This window comes from Myotis myotis, unplaced genomic scaffold (assembly GCF_014108235.1).
Source record: "Myotis myotis isolate mMyoMyo1 unplaced genomic scaffold, mMyoMyo1.p scaffold_m19_p_17, whole genome shotgun sequence".
NCBI classification, from domain to species: domain Eukaryota; kingdom Metazoa; phylum Chordata; class Mammalia; order Chiroptera; family Vespertilionidae; genus Myotis; species Myotis myotis.
The window spans coordinates 32,254,083-32,271,783 of record NW_023416321.1 but is presented as its reverse complement, the minus strand read 5'-3'; the positions used below and the strand labels follow the sequence as shown (position 1 = coordinate 32,271,783).

General features: G+C 57.6%; 2 protein-coding genes across 7 annotated transcripts; both read right to left on the bottom strand.

Annotated features, from left to right (window-relative positions):
• Window positions 1-2,167: 2,167 nt before the first annotated feature.
• TRAF4 (TNF receptor associated factor 4) lies at window positions 2,168-7,934 on the bottom strand. Its single transcript, XM_036340750.1, has 7 exons — window positions 7,681-7,934; window positions 4,414-4,465; window positions 3,766-3,870; window positions 3,537-3,698; window positions 3,286-3,447; window positions 3,053-3,208; window positions 2,168-2,800 (listed from the first exon to the last, which is right to left on the bottom strand). The coding sequence occupies exons 1-7, from the start codon at window positions 7,821-7,823 to the stop codon at window positions 2,168-2,170; spliced, it is 1,413 nt and encodes a 470-aa protein (XP_036196643.1). The 5' UTR covers window positions 7,824-7,934.
• Window positions 7,935-8,500: 566 nt separating this feature from the next.
• NEK8 (NIMA related kinase 8) lies at window positions 8,501-17,320 on the bottom strand. Of its 6 annotated transcripts, XR_004972887.1 has the most exons (16): window positions 16,239-16,303; window positions 14,830-15,035; window positions 14,342-14,574; window positions 13,987-14,118; window positions 13,328-13,536; window positions 13,086-13,165; window positions 12,821-13,002; window positions 12,582-12,732; window positions 12,115-12,191; window positions 11,695-11,812; window positions 10,643-10,793; window positions 10,168-10,331; window positions 9,914-10,072; window positions 9,571-9,729; window positions 9,086-9,177; window positions 8,501-8,917 (listed from the first exon to the last, which is right to left on the bottom strand). XR_004972887.1 is itself a non-coding variant. In XM_036340738.1 (15 exons), exons 2-15 carry the CDS (start codon window positions 14,963-14,965, stop codon window positions 9,149-9,151), a joined length of 1,980 nt encoding a protein of 659 aa, XP_036196631.1. In that variant the 5' UTR covers window positions 14,966-15,154; window positions 16,239-17,320; the 3' UTR covers window positions 8,503-9,148. The 6 variants fall into 6 exon arrangements, 5 of the variants coding, with proteins under 5 accessions (XP_036196631.1, XP_036196630.1, XP_036196632.1 ...); XM_036340738.1 differs by having other exon boundaries at window positions 8,503-9,177; window positions 14,830-15,154; window positions 16,239-17,320; XM_036340737.1 differs by having other exon boundaries at window positions 8,503-9,177; window positions 16,239-16,353.
• Window positions 17,321-17,701: the final 381 nt, after the last annotated feature.

Sequence of the window (17,701 nt, the reverse complement as noted above, 5' to 3'; positions counted from 1 at the left end):
GAAGCCTTACCAGTAACAGCCGATTACACATATTTTGTACGTTACATGTAGTATATGCTCTATTAAAGTAAGCAAGAGGGAAAATGTTTAAAAACAAAGCAATATATTTACAGTATTTATTGGAAAAAAAATCCATGTATAAGTGGACTCGTGCAGTTCAAACTTGTGTTGTTCAAAGGTCAACTAGATTCCCTGGTCCCCCTTTCAGTTGGTTGAACATCATCCTGTGCAATGAAGAAGAGTTACCAGGGCATACCTGAGTTGTGGGTTTGATCCCCAGTTGGGACACATACAGAAGGCAACAAATTGATTTCCCTCTCTCACATTGATGTTTCTTTCCCTAAGTATGTCCTTGGGTGAGGATTAAAAAACAATTAAACAAAAACCTGACCTGAGTTCCACAAGGCAACTGTGACTGCCTGTGACACCACTGGAATGAGGGCTAGGCCTGAGTATGGAGTTGACTGCAATACACTATTGTTGCACACAACTCTAGAGAGCAGGTTCCCTGGAATGGTACAGCGGCCGTCTTCCCTGAAGACTGCCCAAGCTTGATCCATTGTATCTGATTGCTCTTGGAAAGATGGTTCCATCTGTTGCCTGAAGCAAATGCTAAGACATTTCTTCTGCTAGAGCAGCGGTTGCCATCCGGTGGTCTGTGAGGTCCGAAAGGTTGGTGACCGCTGGTTTAAGGAAACGAGCTAGAGCACATGTTGTCCCTACTAGCTTCCAGGAGTCATTGTATCAGGGTGGTTTTATCTGATGAAGAGGCCACCTTTATTAGAAAGGCAGCCAGGGCCTGTCTCTCCCTAGATCAGTGAATTTGACCTTTTGAAGGCTAAGCTGGTGGTTAGTTTCTCAGGCTGAACTACAGCCCTTGAACCTTCCCTCTACTAGATAAGTTTCCATCATTGGGCCTCTTCTCAGGGCCAGCCAAGAGTAAGGCACTTAATGCTGATTGGATCATCTTTACAGTAAATGTAGGTGAGCAGGATTACTCTCATTTTACCAGGAGAGCAAAATGCCTCTCCATATAGCTAAGTAACTTGCCAAAAAGGAAGGCGAGGATCCAAATCTAACTTTTGGCAAAATTATAAGGAATCTATACATCTAGGAATTGCTGGAGCTTGAAACAGAATCCAGGCCCTGCCCCAAACCGGCTCAAGTCAATACACTTTTCTGTTCCTATTTCATCTGTTAATGTGGATAATCATAGGCACCCACCGAGGTGTATATGAAAAGCAAATGAGTATGGATGAGAAAATCCAAGCACTGTGCACCTCAAAGGCCTCTTTGCTCAGCTTAGTCTCTGGATGTGGGCTGGGCTTTGGAGTTAACATTCATCAAGCACTTATTTTGTGCTAGGAACATGCTTTCTCTCTCTCATTAAATCTTCAATACAGCCTACTAAAATAGGTTAGATTATGTTGATAAAAACTATAACTTGATGGTTGTATTAAATAATGCATGTAGTGTCTGCCACATGAAAGTAATCACCACCAGAGGGCAGCAGCAGGCATCTCTTCCACACAAAGCCTGGTGCACTCCCCCTGTCGTCCACCAGAGGGAGACCCGTCAGGGCAGCTGATCCTAGGGGCAAAGGAGCAGCCAGTCTGACTGGTCTTTGCTTTCACAGTTGGGCCCAGCCTTCCAGGGCCCTAATCAACCCAGATGAGTCAGACTGGAACCAAATTAATAAATACAATTCAAGATTTATTAAAAATCAGGGCTCCCCGCTGTGCTCTCCTGGCACTAAGTAAATAAATAACCAGAAGACACAGAGGGAAGAGAAATCAGATCCCAAGACAGATTCTTTAACTACCCAACTCTCCCTCCCCCCTATGGCTCTTGGGACATAGCACCAGCAGGCACCTCAGTCCAGGTAGAATGTGGCCGGCACCAAGGCACGTCTGCCCTGCCCAGGAGAGGAGACAAGCCCTAGGATCACTTGTTTCCAAGCCCTTGATGACCCCAAGACCTGCTCGGCCAGGGCTGAAGCACCAATAGGAGGCACCTGAGGGTGGTAAGGAAGGGGGGAGGGGAAATAGGGTAACAGAACCGAGGCTGCAAAGCAGCTGAAAGGGGGTCCTGCCCCCTCTCCAGGTTCAGCCAGTGCCTGACAGAGGCCATATTCCACCCCCCCTTTGTCCTGGAGCCCTGCCTGTGCTCAGCTGAGGATCTTCCGTGGCAATTCAACTGAGGCACGGATGAAGACTGCATCATCCCGCACATAGTTTCGCTTGCGGATATCCTGGTGGGAGATGAATTTGGGGTAACCAAAACCCAAAGAACTCTCATCCAGGGAGCCCCGCCAAGTGCCTGGTTTTTGGAAATTCTTCCAGTTTGGGTCAGGGTGAAAGGTCTCAGTGACATGCTGCGGCTTAGCCAGCCCAGGGTCGCTCTGATCCAGCAGGGAGAAGGTGACGCGGCGGGCAAAGGGCCACTCAAGGAGATTGTCAAAGGCACCTGGCAACACGCGAATGTACAGCGAGAGATGTGTGCCTTCACCACTGCCATTGCCATTGAGGAATGCAGACACCTGCAGCTTGTAGCCATACTTATGTGTGTAGAAGGCTGGGCTGAAGCACTCAAGGTTGGGCTTGGCTTTGGCCTCCTGTAGCCGGCGCCCATAGCTGCCAATCTTCCAGATGAGCACACCATCACTGCCCACCGACAGCTCCTCCAGCTCTCGCCGCAGCTCCTGAAGCTCCTGCCGCTGACGGCTCACCAGGGCACACATCATGGCCAGATGGGGCTTCACACTCTCCTCCACATGCCGCGCCATTGCCAGCTTAGGGCACTGTTGGCATGGGGGAAGGAAGGAGAGTTATCAGTACGGGCAGGCCCAGGGTAGACGGGAGGAATGGGTACAGGGTGGCAGGCACTCCGTTCTGATTAAGGTTGAGGGCACTAGGAGGAGGAAGCTGGCCAGCAGGGGGAGGACTGAAAGCTTCAGAGCAGCAGAGCAGGGACTGCCAAGGGGCTCAGGCCCTAGTCTATGCCAGGCTTCAAAGATCAAGAAGGGGATTGACAGGAAGGAGGGGCGTCTCACCCTGTGCTTGCAGCCGGAGTCTTTGAATGGACACAGCACCAGGGCAGTGCTACAGCTGTCCTTCAGGTGGCCTGGCAGGTCCTCCCGAGCCACAGTGCCCACGCCACACTGGTTGGGGCAGGGCACAGGCAACCTCGGGCACTGGTACTGGTGGCTCTAGGGTGGCAGAGACAGTGGTCAGTAGCCTGACTCCCTGCTACCTGCCCCACAGCCCAGTTCAGGAAGGGCCTCACCTGGATGGTGTCAAAGACGAACTCCTTGGTACAGTAGGTGCAAGGCTGGGTGCGCTTGGGGCACTCAGAGGTGGCATGCTGGGCCAGCAGCCGCCGCATCATGCGGGCACCACACTTGTTCTCACAGTACACACTCTCTTGGGGACACACGCCCTCGTGGCTCTGTGGAAATGTCAGAGGGGCTGAGTTAAGGGATCCACGGGCTACCAGGTGCCCCACTCCCTCTCTACCCTCAGCCAGGCCCCACCCACCTCAAAGGCCTCTCCACTGAAGTCACAGCCACAAAACTCGCACTTGAGGCGCCGCTTAGGGCAGTCGTGTTGCAAGTGTGCAGGCAGATCTCGGCGGCTCAGCTTGGTGGGGCAGCGATTGGGGCAGGGGACTACATTGAAGCTGCAGGTATTCAGGTGACCCTGGCAGGAAGAGCTGTGGTTAGTGCCTGCCAAGAGAGGGGCAGTCCCCACCCCATCAGAGCCTCACCTGTAGGTGACGAAGTGGCCCACTCCAGCGGCAGCCCTCCTCACTGTGGATGCAGCGGATAGGCAGGCCCAATACCTGTACCTCCAGCTCTGGGTCCGGGTAGATCTGGGGGCGGGAATGGGGGAAACAGGTCAGGGTCAGAGCCTGCTACAGTCCCCACTTCCTGCCTCCTCCACCCCCAGATAGGCTAGCTCTACCTTAGAACCAGCCAGTCTCTCCTGGGCTTTATTCCCCTCTGTGCCCAGCGATAAGGGTACTAGCGTATCTGCTCTATTGCTGGATCCGAGTCCCCAATATGCCTGCACATGACCATCAGCCTGCTTAGCTGCAAGCAGCTCTCAAACCCCCTGCCTCCTTCCCTCTGGTGGAGGGGTCCTGGCCCTCAGCCACAGGTCTGGCCAGCCATCCAGAGGGGAGGGGAGCACTTCTTGTGGCACAGAGCAGCTCTGTGTACCCCCACAAGCTGGGCATTGTGCCTGCCCTCCGGGGCAAATACAGGCCTCATTTGCAAACTGGCCTGGTGGGAGGGAACAGGCCACCTTTGTGGGGGCACATGATTCGGAAGTACTAGGTTGACACTGGCCCTGAGCCTACTGGCTGCCAACCTCCACCAAGGGCAAGAGCCTCTGCCTGGCTCTGTGGACCCACCTTGGCATAGTCCAGAGGAAGCTGGTCCTCAGGGCATTTGAAGACTCCTTCACTGAAAGGAGAGGAGACAGGGTCAAGACTCCACACTATAGCCCCGTGTGGCTCCGTAGTTGAGCGTCGACCATGAACCAGTTCGATTCCCCCAGGGTACATGCCAGGGTTGCAGGCTGGATCCCCAGTACGGGGCATGCAGTAGGCAGCCAATCAATGATTCTCTCTCATGGATGTTTCTACCTCTCTATTCTTCTCCCTTCCTCTCTCTAAAATCAATAAAACATATTTAAAAAAAAGAAAAAAAAAGAATTGTGTGTTTAAAAAAAAAGACTCCATGCTATGGGAAGGGAGAACCCCAGGCCTCACCCCCTTAACGAGGGCAGCCTCTTGCCCTCACCAGACCGGTTCTGAGGCAGCCCCACCTGAGGGGAAGCAGAGTCCTGAGGGTACCGGCTTCCCCAGGACCCCAGAAAATCCCAGCTCTTGTCCTGGGAAGGAGAGTCTGGCCCAGTGGAGGCGGAGACAGCTGCCTCAGACAGCATTTGGCCAACAGGTGGCAGCTGGCACCCCTCCCCCAGGATGGCAGCTGGACTGGGAAAGAACAGGCTGCCCAGCCATCCCCTCCCCCCAGGTTAGTTTTCACTGGCTGGGCTGAAAGCTGACTGGGTGGGGGGGGTGGGGGGGGCGTGGAGCAAGGTGAACAGGGATAGGCGGAGATTAAGTGCCAAAGCTTCCCAACCCATATGAGGGTGCCCAGCCAAGAACCATGGGCAAAGGTCAGCTTGGGGCCACTTTACCCCATCCCTTCCCTCCCTTTAACGAGGGTGTGTCTCCTAAAGCAAAGAGGAGGAAAGGCTCCCTCCAAGGCACTGTGTTTACACTCCCAACCACTCTTCACCACTGGTCTCTGAGGAGGGGCTGAATATCCCGGTTTGCAGATGAAAGAACAGAAGCTACAGCTGAAGCAGCACCTGGCTCTGTTTGTCTGAGTCCACAGCTCTGACAGGTTCTGTTTTACGGTAGGGCACACAGAAGAGGGGCTAGGACAAGAAAAACTGTCCAGGCAAGCACCGCCAAGACTCTGCTCATGGCACTGCATGCAATCTGAAGCCTGTTGATCCTGCCCGCTGCCCGCCCTCTCCTCCACCCATCCCCAGCAGGCTGCTGGCACTCAAGGAACCTGTTAGCATGCCTCCTTCCGCCAGTAAGACCTTGCTGACCCCAGCCAGGACCAGTTACGCCTGGCATGGCCTAGACAGAGCAAGGGCTCACCCAGCAGGACTGAAGGCCCTCGGGCATGGCATTTCTGGCAGATGTAAGTCATGTGGAGGCAGGCAGGAATCAGAGCGAAGCAGATGCCACATGGCAGCCCTGTCCGTCCGTAATGTACTTTGCAGGACCTGGGAAGTTCATGCCCCAAATGCCCAAAGGATTTCTAGCACCCACCTCCTCTCCCTGACCCCACTACTACCACTGGCCATGCCACCAAGCAAATACATGCCCAGGCACTGATGAGGTATGCCTATGCCCACAGGGCAAGCAGCCTTCCTGGACCAACCTGGCAGGAATGGGGAAAGAGGGGTGGGTCATGGGGGAGGGGGTCTGCTTGGCTGCTTCAGGAATGTGCTGACTTAATGGTTTTGGAGACAGGGAGGGGACTGAGGCAAGTCCCCCGGCTTGGAGCACAAGATTAGCCTGGGCAGCTTGGGGCCCAGCCAGGACAAAGGTTCCGTCCGTGCTATGGACACCCTTGCTTATACGGTATCCTGCGGTGGTGAGAGGCAGAGCCTGTCCAACCACCTCTTCCCTCCTCCCTCCAGGGGCCTCAGCTGCAAGATTCAGGCACCGGGGGAGAGGGGGAGGCAGGGGCAGAGACTGCTCCAGGCTGTGCAGTGGAGGCCCAGGCCCAGGGGAAAAGACAGGATGGGGGGAGGGGGCTGTGGGAGAGGAAGAGGGGATTTCCGGGAGGAGGAGGGGCAGAAGCAGCGGAGGGGCGGTGGAGGAAAAGGGGCCTTGCAGCCCCCTCCTGGATCCTTTCTTGAGGCAGTGTGTGGGGGGGGGGGGTCAGCAGAGGGGGGGGGGGGGGCGCTCAGCTGGCCTCATCTGGAAACCAGAGGGCTGGGGAAGGGCACTGGAGAAGACAATGGGGCTGTGTGTCTAGGGGAGAATGTGTGTACACTGGAGGGAGGAGGGAGGAGGGAGGGGGTGGGGGTGGGGAATAGGAGGAGGGGGCAGCACAGCAGCTTGTGCAGGAGCATATGTGAGGGCAGGAGCCGGCCCAGGCTGTGGGGAACGGAAAACAAAGAGCCTGCTGAGATTTCCGCCAGGCTGGGGGCTGCAGAGGACAGCGGACGGACGGAGGGAGGGAGGGACAGTGCACTGAGGCAGGCGTCCTGGAGATGCTCTCCTTGCCCGCACCCTCGGCAAACAGCCCCCAGGCACATGGCAGTGCCGGACCCGGCCTCCCTGTGATCTTGGACAGGCCTCCCCATACGGGCCTGAGCAGTTCCCGGCGTGGGCAGGAGATTCGAGACCACAGGGCGCCCAGAGCCCATCGGATGCCCAGAGCCAGGTGACCTGGGTCCTCAGAGAACAGGGGGCGTTGGTGACACCCAGGGTGCGACCCCCTCCCTGAGATCACCGGCCGTCCGCGTCCTCCCGACCCCCGGCAGCAGGGCCACCCACAAGGTTCCCGCTGCAGAGATCTGAGCGCCACGGCCCCCTCCCTATTGTGTGACCGCACAGCCAGGGCGAGATCCCAGCTGAGCCTTAAACTGTGACCATGGGCAGGTCGCAGCCTCCCCCGAGGTTCTCCTTCCATCATCTGTGAAATGGGAGAGCAGCTGCCGTCCTTGCCACGTTCGGAAAACCCAGGGGTTCGCCGGACGGGTGGGAACTCCGGAAGTTTAAGGTGCAGCGCGGGAGGGAGGCTCTGTCCTCCTCCTCTCGGGGCTCAAAGTTCAAGGATGAGGCCACAGCGGCCCACAGGTGAGGGGGCAGGGCCGGCCCCGGGTCAGGAACGGCGCCTGGGCCCCGCCACCCGCAGGGAGGTACCGAATCCTTCTGACCGGGCGCGGGGGCCGAGGGCACCGTAACCCTCCGGGTCAGAGCGCGGGGTTCTCCCTCCCGGCCTGACATCATCGCCGCCCCGTGATGTCACGGTGGCCGCCCGTGAGGTCCCCGGGCCACGGCGCAGACAAAGGCCGGCGCGCCTCCGAGCTGAGCCCCTCCGCATGCGGCGCGCCCCCCGCCCGGCCCCCTTCCCGGCCGCACCTGAGGAACTCCTGCAGGCAGGTGTCGCAGAAGCGGTGGCCGCAGGTAGAAACCTGCACGGGCTCTCGCATGGGCTTCCCGCACAGCGGGCACAGCAGCCGCCGCTTGGGCTTCTCCAGGAACTTGTAGTCGAAGCCGGGCATGGCGGGCGGGCACGGGCGAGCGGGGCCGGGCACGCGGCGGCCCCACAGCCCGCGCCACGCTCGGGCCGCGCTCCCGGCTCCGGGCGGCGCCGACTGTTGGCCGCAGCCGGGCCCAGCCCGCCTGCCCGCGGCCGGAAGAGGGGGCGGAGCCGCGCCCGCGTGGTCCTAGCGCCCGTCCCGGCCGCGCTCCGCTCACCCGGGAACGCGTGGCTCTGAGGTCGGCACTTGGCCAGCCTTGCCCCCTCCCCGAAACAGGGGCTCCTCTTTCCGCTGGAGAAGAGAGACTGTGGCTCCGCTTCCCCCAGAGCTGGGGCGCTGAGGATGGGGGAGGGGGGGGCCCTGACGCTGGAAGGGGCGGAGGGACCCGGGGTACGGGCTGGGCCGCGCCACAAAGGTTTGCTTCTCCCGAGGGTACAGCTCAGTCCCGGGGGCCACGTGTCGCCCAGGAGCCCGGGACTGCAGCCTCCAGGTGCCAGGCAGCCGAAGCCTGGCAACCGGCTCTTGGGAGCCTGGCTGGGAGGGGAGGCAGGGCTGGCGCGGGGCCAGAGGAAACTCGGCCCAGTCTTCGGCTGCGCCCACATTCCTTCCTTGACCTGAGCCGGCCCTGCCGCGGAGATCGGGGGGCCCAGCCCAACCCTGGGTGTTGGGCAGCCACTCCCCCTCCTGAAGAGACCACACTCTAGGCAGGCAGGCAGCTGATGTTTTTATTGGCACTGCTTCCAGTCATCTGGAAACTGGTCTGGTCCAGCCAGTTACCTATCCCCCAACCTGTTTCGGAGGAATGGCGGGGGGTGGGGGGGTGAGAGCAGCTCCCCCAGACCTCCCTGCCCCAGGCAATGCACAGGCTAGGCCGCTGGAATGACCACTGGAATGGCCCTCCAAGCAGGCTCCACCTTGACCTGCTCCAAAGCACTGAACTGCTGTCCCACTGGGCACCAGGGATGCATTTTCTAACCAGGCTGGAGGAGGAGCAGGGTCTGGGTGGAGCCACACCCACCTCCAGCCTTTTCCTGTCAAGTCTCTGAAGACCACCCTGCTTCCAAGGGTTAGATCTGGCTTCCAACTCAAGGCAAGCTGGGCCCTGAGGGCATTGACTTAAGAGAAGAAGGGGTGGGAGGGAAGAGAGAAGTGTTAGGGGAATAGGGTGGGTTCAGTTTTACATATCCAGGGCCAAAAGCAGCACAGGGCTTGCTTCATCAGTTCTTACACCCCATTGGACATAATCCGGGGGGCCTGGATGGAGACAGTCATGCTTCAGGCACCTGTGCTTTCCAAGAACATTCAGAGAAGCAATATGGGGTGGTCCAGAGGTGTATCCAGGTACCTCACGGGGGGACTGGCTCATCGGTGACGGCTAGAGAGCACAAGAGAGAAACCTCTGCAGCCTCCCAGAGGACAGAGCCTCCAGCAAGCATCCCCCCACCTCTGCTCCCAGTTCCGCACTGGGCCCTGGATTCTGCCAGACTAGAAGTCGAGGTTCAAACTAACCTGGACGAGGGAGCAGAGGAGAAAGAATGATTTGGGCCCCGGGGAGCAGTGAAGGCAGCCCTTCAATGAGGCCCCAAAGTACCCACCCTTGCCCACCCCAGGCAGGAAACTCGGTTTTATCCCACAGCTTCTGCTTTCATTTATTTGGGGGCTAAAGATGTGTTTCGGTGATTTGGGCTGTGAACACCGGGGAAGGGGGTGTGGGCAGGATCCAGCTGGGTTAACCCTGTGGGGTGAGGTGGAAAAAGTTCTCACTCACGTCGTACAGCCAGGAGAGTGTTTCCATGGCAACAGGACACAGAAGTCACTGTGTAGGGATGTGTCTCATCTAGCTGCACTGGACGAGGGAGTCCAGCATCCTCATCCCTCCTTCCAAGTCGACCTCGGGCCCCTTTGCCCCAAGAGTATACCTCACCTTCTGCCAAAGAGAATCCCAAAGAGGGAGATGGGAAGAGGACACAGCTTAGCCAGCAGAGCAGCTGTCCCCCAGCTTGCCCTACCGGCCCCAGTATGAGGTTGCTGAGTTCACCAGGTCTGAGCATGATAACCCCCCCAATTGCCTGTCCATGCCCATATCTGCCCCCATAGTGCCCACTAATCACCTGCCCCAATGGCTACAGTGAAGGCATCCCCACAGGCCACCATTGCTATCTTGATGCCCTGGAGGCCTTGCACTTGACAAGGTGCCCGGCTGACCCGGCGAGCATTGGTACCCAATTGACCGTGCTGATTGCTGCCGAAAGTATAGCAGTCCCCAGAGGCTGTAAAGGAGGAAAGGGAGAAAAGGAGCCTCAACTGAGGTTCCAAAGAGGCCAGGAGAGTCCCCTTCCTGCCACCTTGCCCCGGTCCTACTCACCAGTCACAGCAGCTGAATGAGCAGTACCTAGGTCCACACTCAGCAGCGTCTCCTGGTCCAGGGGTGCAGAGCACAGTGGTGTGAAGCTCAGCACCTCCTCCACTTGCTGGTGGGGGGCAGGCTCCTCCCCCAGGGAGAGGTGGTCCAGGCCCAACTTGTTGAACCTAAGGGCAGAGCCAGAAGCCAAGCCCAACGGACACAGTTTGTATAGACCAGCGGTCGCCAACCGGTGGTCAAGGACCACTGGTGGTCCGTGAGGTCCAAAAGGTTGGCAATTGCTGGTATAGACTGTCCTGCCTCCCAGCTATCTGGGCAGGAGCTGATGCACCAGGGGATAGAGACCACCCTGAATTGAACCCACATACCCTCAGACCTCCTGTTCTAATCCCTGGTGGGAAGTAGGCAATGACAGATGGAGCATTAACAGGCAAAGGTGGGGAGGGGGCAGTCTAGTCATCCTGAGGCACCTGGTTACCTGTTGCTCCCGCAGGCCAGGACTCGGCCAGGCACAGTGAGGATCATGGAGGAGTCAATGCCACATACAACCCGCTGGGCTTCCTGTCCTGGGGGCATGGGCACCTGCTGGGGGCAGTTGTAGGACTCCCTGGTGCCTAGTCCCAGCCGGCCTATAAGGAGAAACCAGCATGGGGCTAGTTTGAGCTTTAGGGTTGGTGATGCCAGCCCCAGGCAGGAAACTCCAGCCAATGAGCTGAGGACCCCTGGAGAGGCAGTAATAGTGTGAGTGAAGGCTTCCCACCCTTGGCCCCTCTTTGGGTCAAAATCCTACTCCTTCTTTAAGGACCTGTTCAGATGCCACCGCAGCTCCGCCAGGTGAAGTCCCTTGCCATTCCTTGAGTTTCAATACCTCTGGACTTGGGTGGAGCCCTGATGCTGTCTGTCCTCTGTCATAATGATGTATCATCCCATCTCTCCCCCCACCAGAGTCCTCCAAGAGGACAGGATCCGCACCTACGTCAGCTCTAGTTTCAGTGCCCAGCCTGATGCCTGACCCAGAGAGAGCACAGTGAAAATTGTTGGATGAATGAAATCTCCCTCAGGAGTACCTGAAGGAAGAGATATCTTGTTCATCTTGTCTCAGCACCCAGCACAGGGTGGACACATAGTGGGCGTACAGTAAAGATTTGCTGAGTGAGCCCTGACTGGTTTGGCTCAGTGGATAGAGCGTCGGCCTGAGGACTCAAGGGTCCCAGGTTCGATTCCAGTCAAGGGCATGTACCTTGGTTGCAGGCACATCCCCAGTGGGGGGGGTGCAGGAGGCAGCTGATCGATGTTTCTCTCTCATCGATGTTTCTAATTCTCTATCCCTCTCCCTTCTTCTCTGTAAAAAAAATCAATAAAATATATTTTTAAAAAAAGATTTGCTGAGTGAATAAATGAATGGAATTGGAGAGAAAAGAGGGAGGAGAAAACAGGCCATAGGGTGGAAGGTGGGTATGGAGGGGAACAAATCGTGTCTGGGGGCTGTTGTGAGACAGAGGAGAGGCTGGAAATGGGTAGAGCGCTTACCACCATCTCCGCGGCCCCAGGCAAACAGTTCTCGCTCCGTGGACAGAGCCAGCACATGAGAGGCCCCACAGGCCACCTGCACCATCTCATAACCCAGCAGGGCCTCCACGATGGTGGGCTAGAGAGAGAGGAAACTGGGCAAGGGGCCTGGACCCAACATCCCCTTTCGAGACAGTGTTGGAGGCTTCAAATTCTCATGAGATGGCTGTTTCTTTAACTCACCACCATCACCACCACGGCAACCACTGGGGAAGCCTGGTCTTTCTGTACTTCCCCTGATGTTGCCCAGAACAGGTGCAGCCTGTGAGCTAGAGGGACCTGTGGTTGCTGAAGATCCCCTGCCCCCAACCTGGGTTTCAGCTCTCAGGCTCCTTGCCACCTCCCGGACTTCCTCCTCCCCAAGGCACACGCCACACCCACCTGGCTGATGTCATTGAGGCTGCCATGGCCTAGGCACCCATTGCTGCCGCTGCCAAAGGTCATGATGATACCTCGGTCTTGGGAGGGGGGCATTGAGGAAAGGAAAGGGAGAGAGATTAGGCTGTTTTCCAGGTAGACCAGTCTAACCTTGAGTTGGAGAAACAATAAAAAATTAGTTGGAGGCCGAGGCGGGAAGAATGAAATGGGGGAGAGATAAGGACAGGGGTCTCTTTTCCCCAGTGTGTGACTTTGGACAAGTGACAGCCTCTGAGCCTTGGTTTTTCATTCCTGTTGAATGGGATCCTATGCCTACCTGGCCAGGCCTGTTGTGAAGGGTAAAAGAGTTGGGTAAGTAATCCCTGGTGCTCAATAACTAGTAGATAGAAGCATTATTAAGTGAGCATCCTGTAAATGACAGGCAAGGAGAGAAGCTATTCATAGCCCCCTGCCCTGCTCGCTGCACTAACCCGTCAGGCAAGCTGTGAAGAGGTCCCCGCAGGCCACATGCTTGATGGTCACACCTGACTGGCCTTCCAGGAAACGGGAGACGAACTGGGGCTGCTGCTGCTCCACTGCCCCGGGAAGGAGGGCGCCCCCTCCGCCACCTAGGGGTGGGGCCTGTGGAGCAGACGGTGTGGTGAGAACCTGAGCACCCCCTTCCTTAAGGCATGCCCTGCCCCATTCCGGGCTCACCTCAGCTTCTCACCTCCCACAGGATGAGGCGCCCAGAGCGTGTGACGCCAGCCTTCTGTGTGCGCCCGGCGGCCACCTGAACCACCTCCGTGTTGAGCATTGGCAGCCGCAGAGGAGCACTGAGCCCCCCGCCCCATGTGTACACGGATGACAGAGGTGGTGGAATGGCTGGCCGCGAAGGTCCCCGGGGGATGCCTGTAGGGACGGCTCATGAGGACTATTAAACTGGTGGGAAGGGCATAGTGTCTGCGGGGCCCTGGAAGGTCAGCTGGACTCACCCCTGCAGCGGGCACTGGTGATCCTGCTCCCTGTGCTGCCTGGGGCTATGGGTGGCCCAGTGGCCAGGGACTTCTCTGCCCTGTGGGACAGATGGGCCAACCCTCAGGACATGGACTGACCCTCTTCGGTATTCCCACCCACAGGAATGATTTGCCCTGAGGACCCCTATGTCCCAGTCTTACTGTGCTCCCACCGGGTGCCCCCTACTGCCCAGGGCCCCTCCCCGACTCCCCGCACGGGCCTCCGCATTCGCACGCTGCCCAAGTCCGTGTGGAGGTTGAGGAGGGCACGCATGCAGAGGGGCTGCGCCATGATGTGGCTCAGCGGTGGCCGCTGTGCTGGCTCCAGGCTGAGCAGACTCAGGACCAGCTGGCGCAGCTCAGGGCTGTACCGGTCAGAGATGGGTGCAAAGGTGCCACTCATGATCTTCAGCACCAGCGCTGGCAGGTTCTGTGAAGGCACCAAGTTGTGGGGTCGGCCAGAGCCTCAGGCCAGGCTCTTTGGTGGTTTCGGTCCCAGCCGCTCATCTGATGGGTGGTCACAGCCCAGTGCTCAGGAGACTTCAAACCCTACTTTCAAGAACCTCTGATAGGGGAGCTGCGGCTATGTCCTCAGAAACCCCAGGTTGTTGGGAAAACTTAAGTTTTGCCTTTAAGAGGATCCCTAATCTGATGGGGGAATTCTGCCCTCAGGAGCCCTGTTTAAAGGGGAGAACTGAGCCCTACCCTTGGGAATTCATCGTCTGAGGGAAGCCACAACCCTGCCTTTGGCTAATCCACTAGTCTGATGAGGGAGACCTGACTCAGCCACGGAGAAGAATCGCACAAGCAGGTGGAGCGGGGACTTTAGGGGGAGGGAGACAGAGATTTCCCAGTTGTCCCCTTGGGGGCGGTTACTCACCGCAGCCTCAAAGGCCCTCTTGAGGCTGGCCAGCTCATAGAGGACGCAGCCCAGGGCCCAGATGTCGCTCTTCTGGTTGTAGGGCTTGCCCTCACACAGTTCAGGGGAAATGTAGCATGGCGTACCCACCACCTGCAGGAGGGAAGCTAATATTACAGCCCGGGGAGGGAAGACCAAGGGCCACTTGGAGACAGCTTCTCCCCCAAGCAGGCCAAAGTGCTTCCTCCTGCAGGACTACCCAGTCAGGAGCTAAGGGGCCAAGGCCTTGGGGGTGGAGTGGGGCATAGGGCTGCAGAGTGGGCCGGGGCCCTCAAAACCTCCAGCACCCTGGAGATTCCCTTCCAAGCCCAGGCACCGTGTAGGCCTTGCTCTTGCTGCTAAGGATCTTGGAGATGCCAAAGTCGCCAATCTTGACGACCATGCGATGTTTGTCAAGAAGGATGTTTTGGGTCTTGAGGTCCCGGTGCAAGATGAGATGGGTGTGCACATGATGAAGCGCCAGCAGGATCTGCACAAAGAAGTGCAGGATGGTCTCCTCCTCCAGCAGGGAATTACAGCGCTTTTGGATGAACTCAGCCAGGGTGCCGCCTGCAGCAGCAAGGGTTTAGTCAAGATTCAGTCTTTTCCAGGCCTGAGATTTTCCTCTGATGAAACTAAACACCCAGACAGGGCAAATGCCTCCCATCCACCATCACACTACTTGCATCAGAATTCTATCCCTCTGACCCTCAGCCAAGCCCATTCCAAGGAGGGAGGCTGGCTAATCTGTGTCTGTCTGTGTGTCTGTCTGTCTGAGAGGTGAGAGGCCCCTGAAGCCAGGCCAGTGCCAGGAACCTGGCCCACCTGGTGCATACTCCATGGCAATCATGAGGGCCTTGTCCTCCAGGAAGTTCTCATAGTACTCAATGACATTGGGATGGTTGAGCAGCTTAAGGACCTGACACTCATTCTGGGCTGCCTGCCGCTCTTCCTTGGTCATCTGCTCCACGGGGATCTGCTTGATGATCACCAGCTTCTGGTCTGCCTTGCGCAGGCACAGGTGCACAATCCTGGGGACGGACGCAGAGCACAGCAGTGGGTGCCAGCTTAGCCTCCAGCCACACAGCAAGCTGGGAAGGCCTGGTGACTGGGCGGTGACTAGACTTCAGAGAGGGGACTAAGAGGTCACCTGCGTGCACAGAACACTGAGTTTAGGAATGGGGAGGACTAACCACAAACTCTGTGAGACCTTATTTGAAACTCAGTTTCACCACAGGCACAATGAGGCAAAATTAGTCTTCATCTCTTTTAAGTTTCCACAGACTCTGAAGTCAACCGCCTGGATTCAAATCCTAGCTCCTCCTCTTACTAATTATCTGGTCTTGGATTACGTAACATCATCATCTGGAAGACAGAATGGACCTCACAGTGTTGCTGAGGTGTCCAAATAAGAAAATGCAGCCCAGCTGGCGTGGCTCAGTGGCTGAGTGTGGACCTATGAACCAGGAGGTCACGTTTCATTCCCAGGCAGGGCGCATGCCCAGGTGCAGTTGATCCCCAGTAGGGGCTGTGCAGGGGGCAGGAACCAGGGGGCAACAGATGGATATTTTGCCCTCATTGGATGTTTCTCTCTTTTTCCCTCTCCCATTCTCTGTCTCTAAAAATCAATTTTAAAAAATTATATATATTCTTTACTTTGCCCACTACATCCCAACTATACCATGCTTTCCCTCCGTTCCTGAATGCTCTGAATTTTTCCCACTTGAGGACCTTCACATATGCTGTTTCCTCCACCTGAAAAGTGCTGCCTTCACCTTCGGACTATTCCTCATTCCTCCTGTCTTGGCTTTAAACTTCACCTCTCCGGGAAATTTCCTGCACTACCCCACGTAAGTACGTCCCTGCAAGGTCTTGTTTATTGTGCATTTTTCCTATAGTCTGTAAGCCCTGAGAGAAAAGACCACGCCTGCTTTGGTCTTAACTGTACACCCAGCGCCGAGAGCCTGACGCAGAGGAGGCGCTCAATATTTGTTGAATGAATCAAGTCCGGGATCAAAGACCAGAACCCTGCGTGGGCGCAAACGCTTACCGGGGGCGTGACCTCCGCCGAAGTCAGGTCTACCAGCCGGGCCTGGGACCGGAAGTTGGGCGGGGCTTCCCGGAGTGGGCGCTCCCGCCTCGGGGCGGGGCGGGGCTAACCGGCGATTTCGCCGACAGAGTTGGGTTTATTTTCCCTCTCGTGAGTGCTTTCCTCCCCCAGAGCCCTGGCTCACCCGAAGGCACCTCTTCCCACCACTCGGATCCGCTCGTACTTCTCCATCTCGTGTCTCAGTCACATTTCCGGAACCCCGACGCCCAGACGCGGCGCGTGCGCGGGCCCGCCCAGTCCGGTAAGCCACGCCCACTCCAGTAAGCCACGCCCTCGCTGCAGAGAAGCGCCCGGAGCCCGCGGAGTAACCTGTTGGTTCTGCCCGTACCTCGCCTGCAGCCTGGGTCTGCGGGGCCGCTTTTCCAGGGCCCCGGGAGGGAAGGGGCGATGTGCCATGTCTTGGCGCACCGTAACCTCCCCACCCTCGTGGCCGCATCCGGCCCTCGCAAAGCTTCCTAAGACCGGAGAGGTGCTCTTCGCAGACCGAGTGCGGGTGGGAAGCGAGGACTGACCTCTCTCTGCCCCGCTACTGGCCCACTAGTGACTGTTTCGGAAGGAAAGCAGATTCTCACTGGTTCCAAACGATACACACTACCCAAACCGACGCGCTCGGTCCATCGGGCCCGGTCGGTGTCTTGTTTGCCTGGGGAGGGACCAGGGCAACCCCGACCTGTGCAAGTTGATTCACCTGCGGAGGATGTGACGCGGTCTCCACGCAGCCCGGGCCGGTGGACACCGCGCTCTGAGCACTATCAGCCCCCAGCGTCACACACACAATGCCGCCACGGGGTCCTCTGCCTTCAGCATCCGCCGACCCCCTGGCTCGGGGGAACCTCCGTCAGGGAAGATGGGAGGGAAGTGGACGGCTGTCTCACGAGTAAAAGCATCAGGGAGAAGAGGAAAGACAGCCTTTTGGCCTATATGTGTTCTAGGCTTCTGCCCAGAGGTTAGTACGATTGTTTAGGGTCTTGACCAGAAATCAGTTCAATTCCAGGTGTCTCCCTGGCACCTCCTGCTCTTCACGAGTCAATACAAGCTCAGTTAAGGAGCAAGAGGATGGTGATTAGCTAAGGGATGGCGTCCCTACTTCCGAGTGGGTGAGGAGTGTGAGTAATGGGGTGTGTACCTTCTGCTCCCACCTCACCCCTCGAAAGGTGTCCAAACCTGCCCACGTCTGATGACCACTAGGAGGGCCCCAGGTGGGCCTCTCCGGACTCAGGCCAGGGCTGGCTGTGGGACAACTGCTGGGAGCAGAGGGTGGCGGGAGCAAGCGCAAAGGGGGAAAGACGCTCACCCAGGACACTCGTGCTCTCACCTAGAAACCGATCGGGCCTCGGCTGACCCAGAAGCCCCACAGGGTTTAATGTGTAACCCTGAAGCCATCAGGGGAGGCAAAGCAAACACCCAAACCTCTCGGCCCCTGGGTCTCTGGCGCCTCATGTTTCTGGCTTTTCCCTCCCCCTCGCCGCACCTTTTCCCTCGTCCCCAATTACAACTTTCCTTTCCTCCACCTAACCCCCTCCCCCTTCACTTTTCTCACCCTCACCCCCTACTCCAGACCCGGCTCTTAGCTGCTCCTCCTTTCGC

Coding starts and splice junctions, on each gene's coding strand:
- TRAF4 (XM_036340750.1), bottom strand. CDS start 7,823: ATGCCCGGCTTCGACTACAAGTTCCTGGAGAAGCCCAAGCGGCGGCTG. Junction 3,871..4,413: donor TTCCTCTGGACTATGCCAAG/GTGGGTCCACAG, acceptor TCCCGCCCCCAG/ATCTACCCGGACCCAGAGCT. Junction 3,448..3,536: donor TCAGTGGAGAGGCCTTTGAG/GTGGGTGGGGCC, acceptor ACATTTCCACAG/AGCCACGAGGGCGTGTGTCC.
- NEK8 (XM_036340737.1), bottom strand. CDS start 16,285: ATGGAGAAGTACGAGCGGATCCGAGTGGTGGGAAGAGGTGCCTTCGG. Junction 13,166..13,327: donor GGCAGCGTGCGAATGCGGAG/GCCCGTGCGGGG, acceptor TCTGTCCCACAG/GGCAGAGAAGTCCCTGGCCA. Junction 12,192..12,581: donor CTTCACAGCTTGCCTGACGG/GTTAGTGCAGCG, acceptor CCCCCTCCCAAG/ACCGAGGTATCATCATGACC.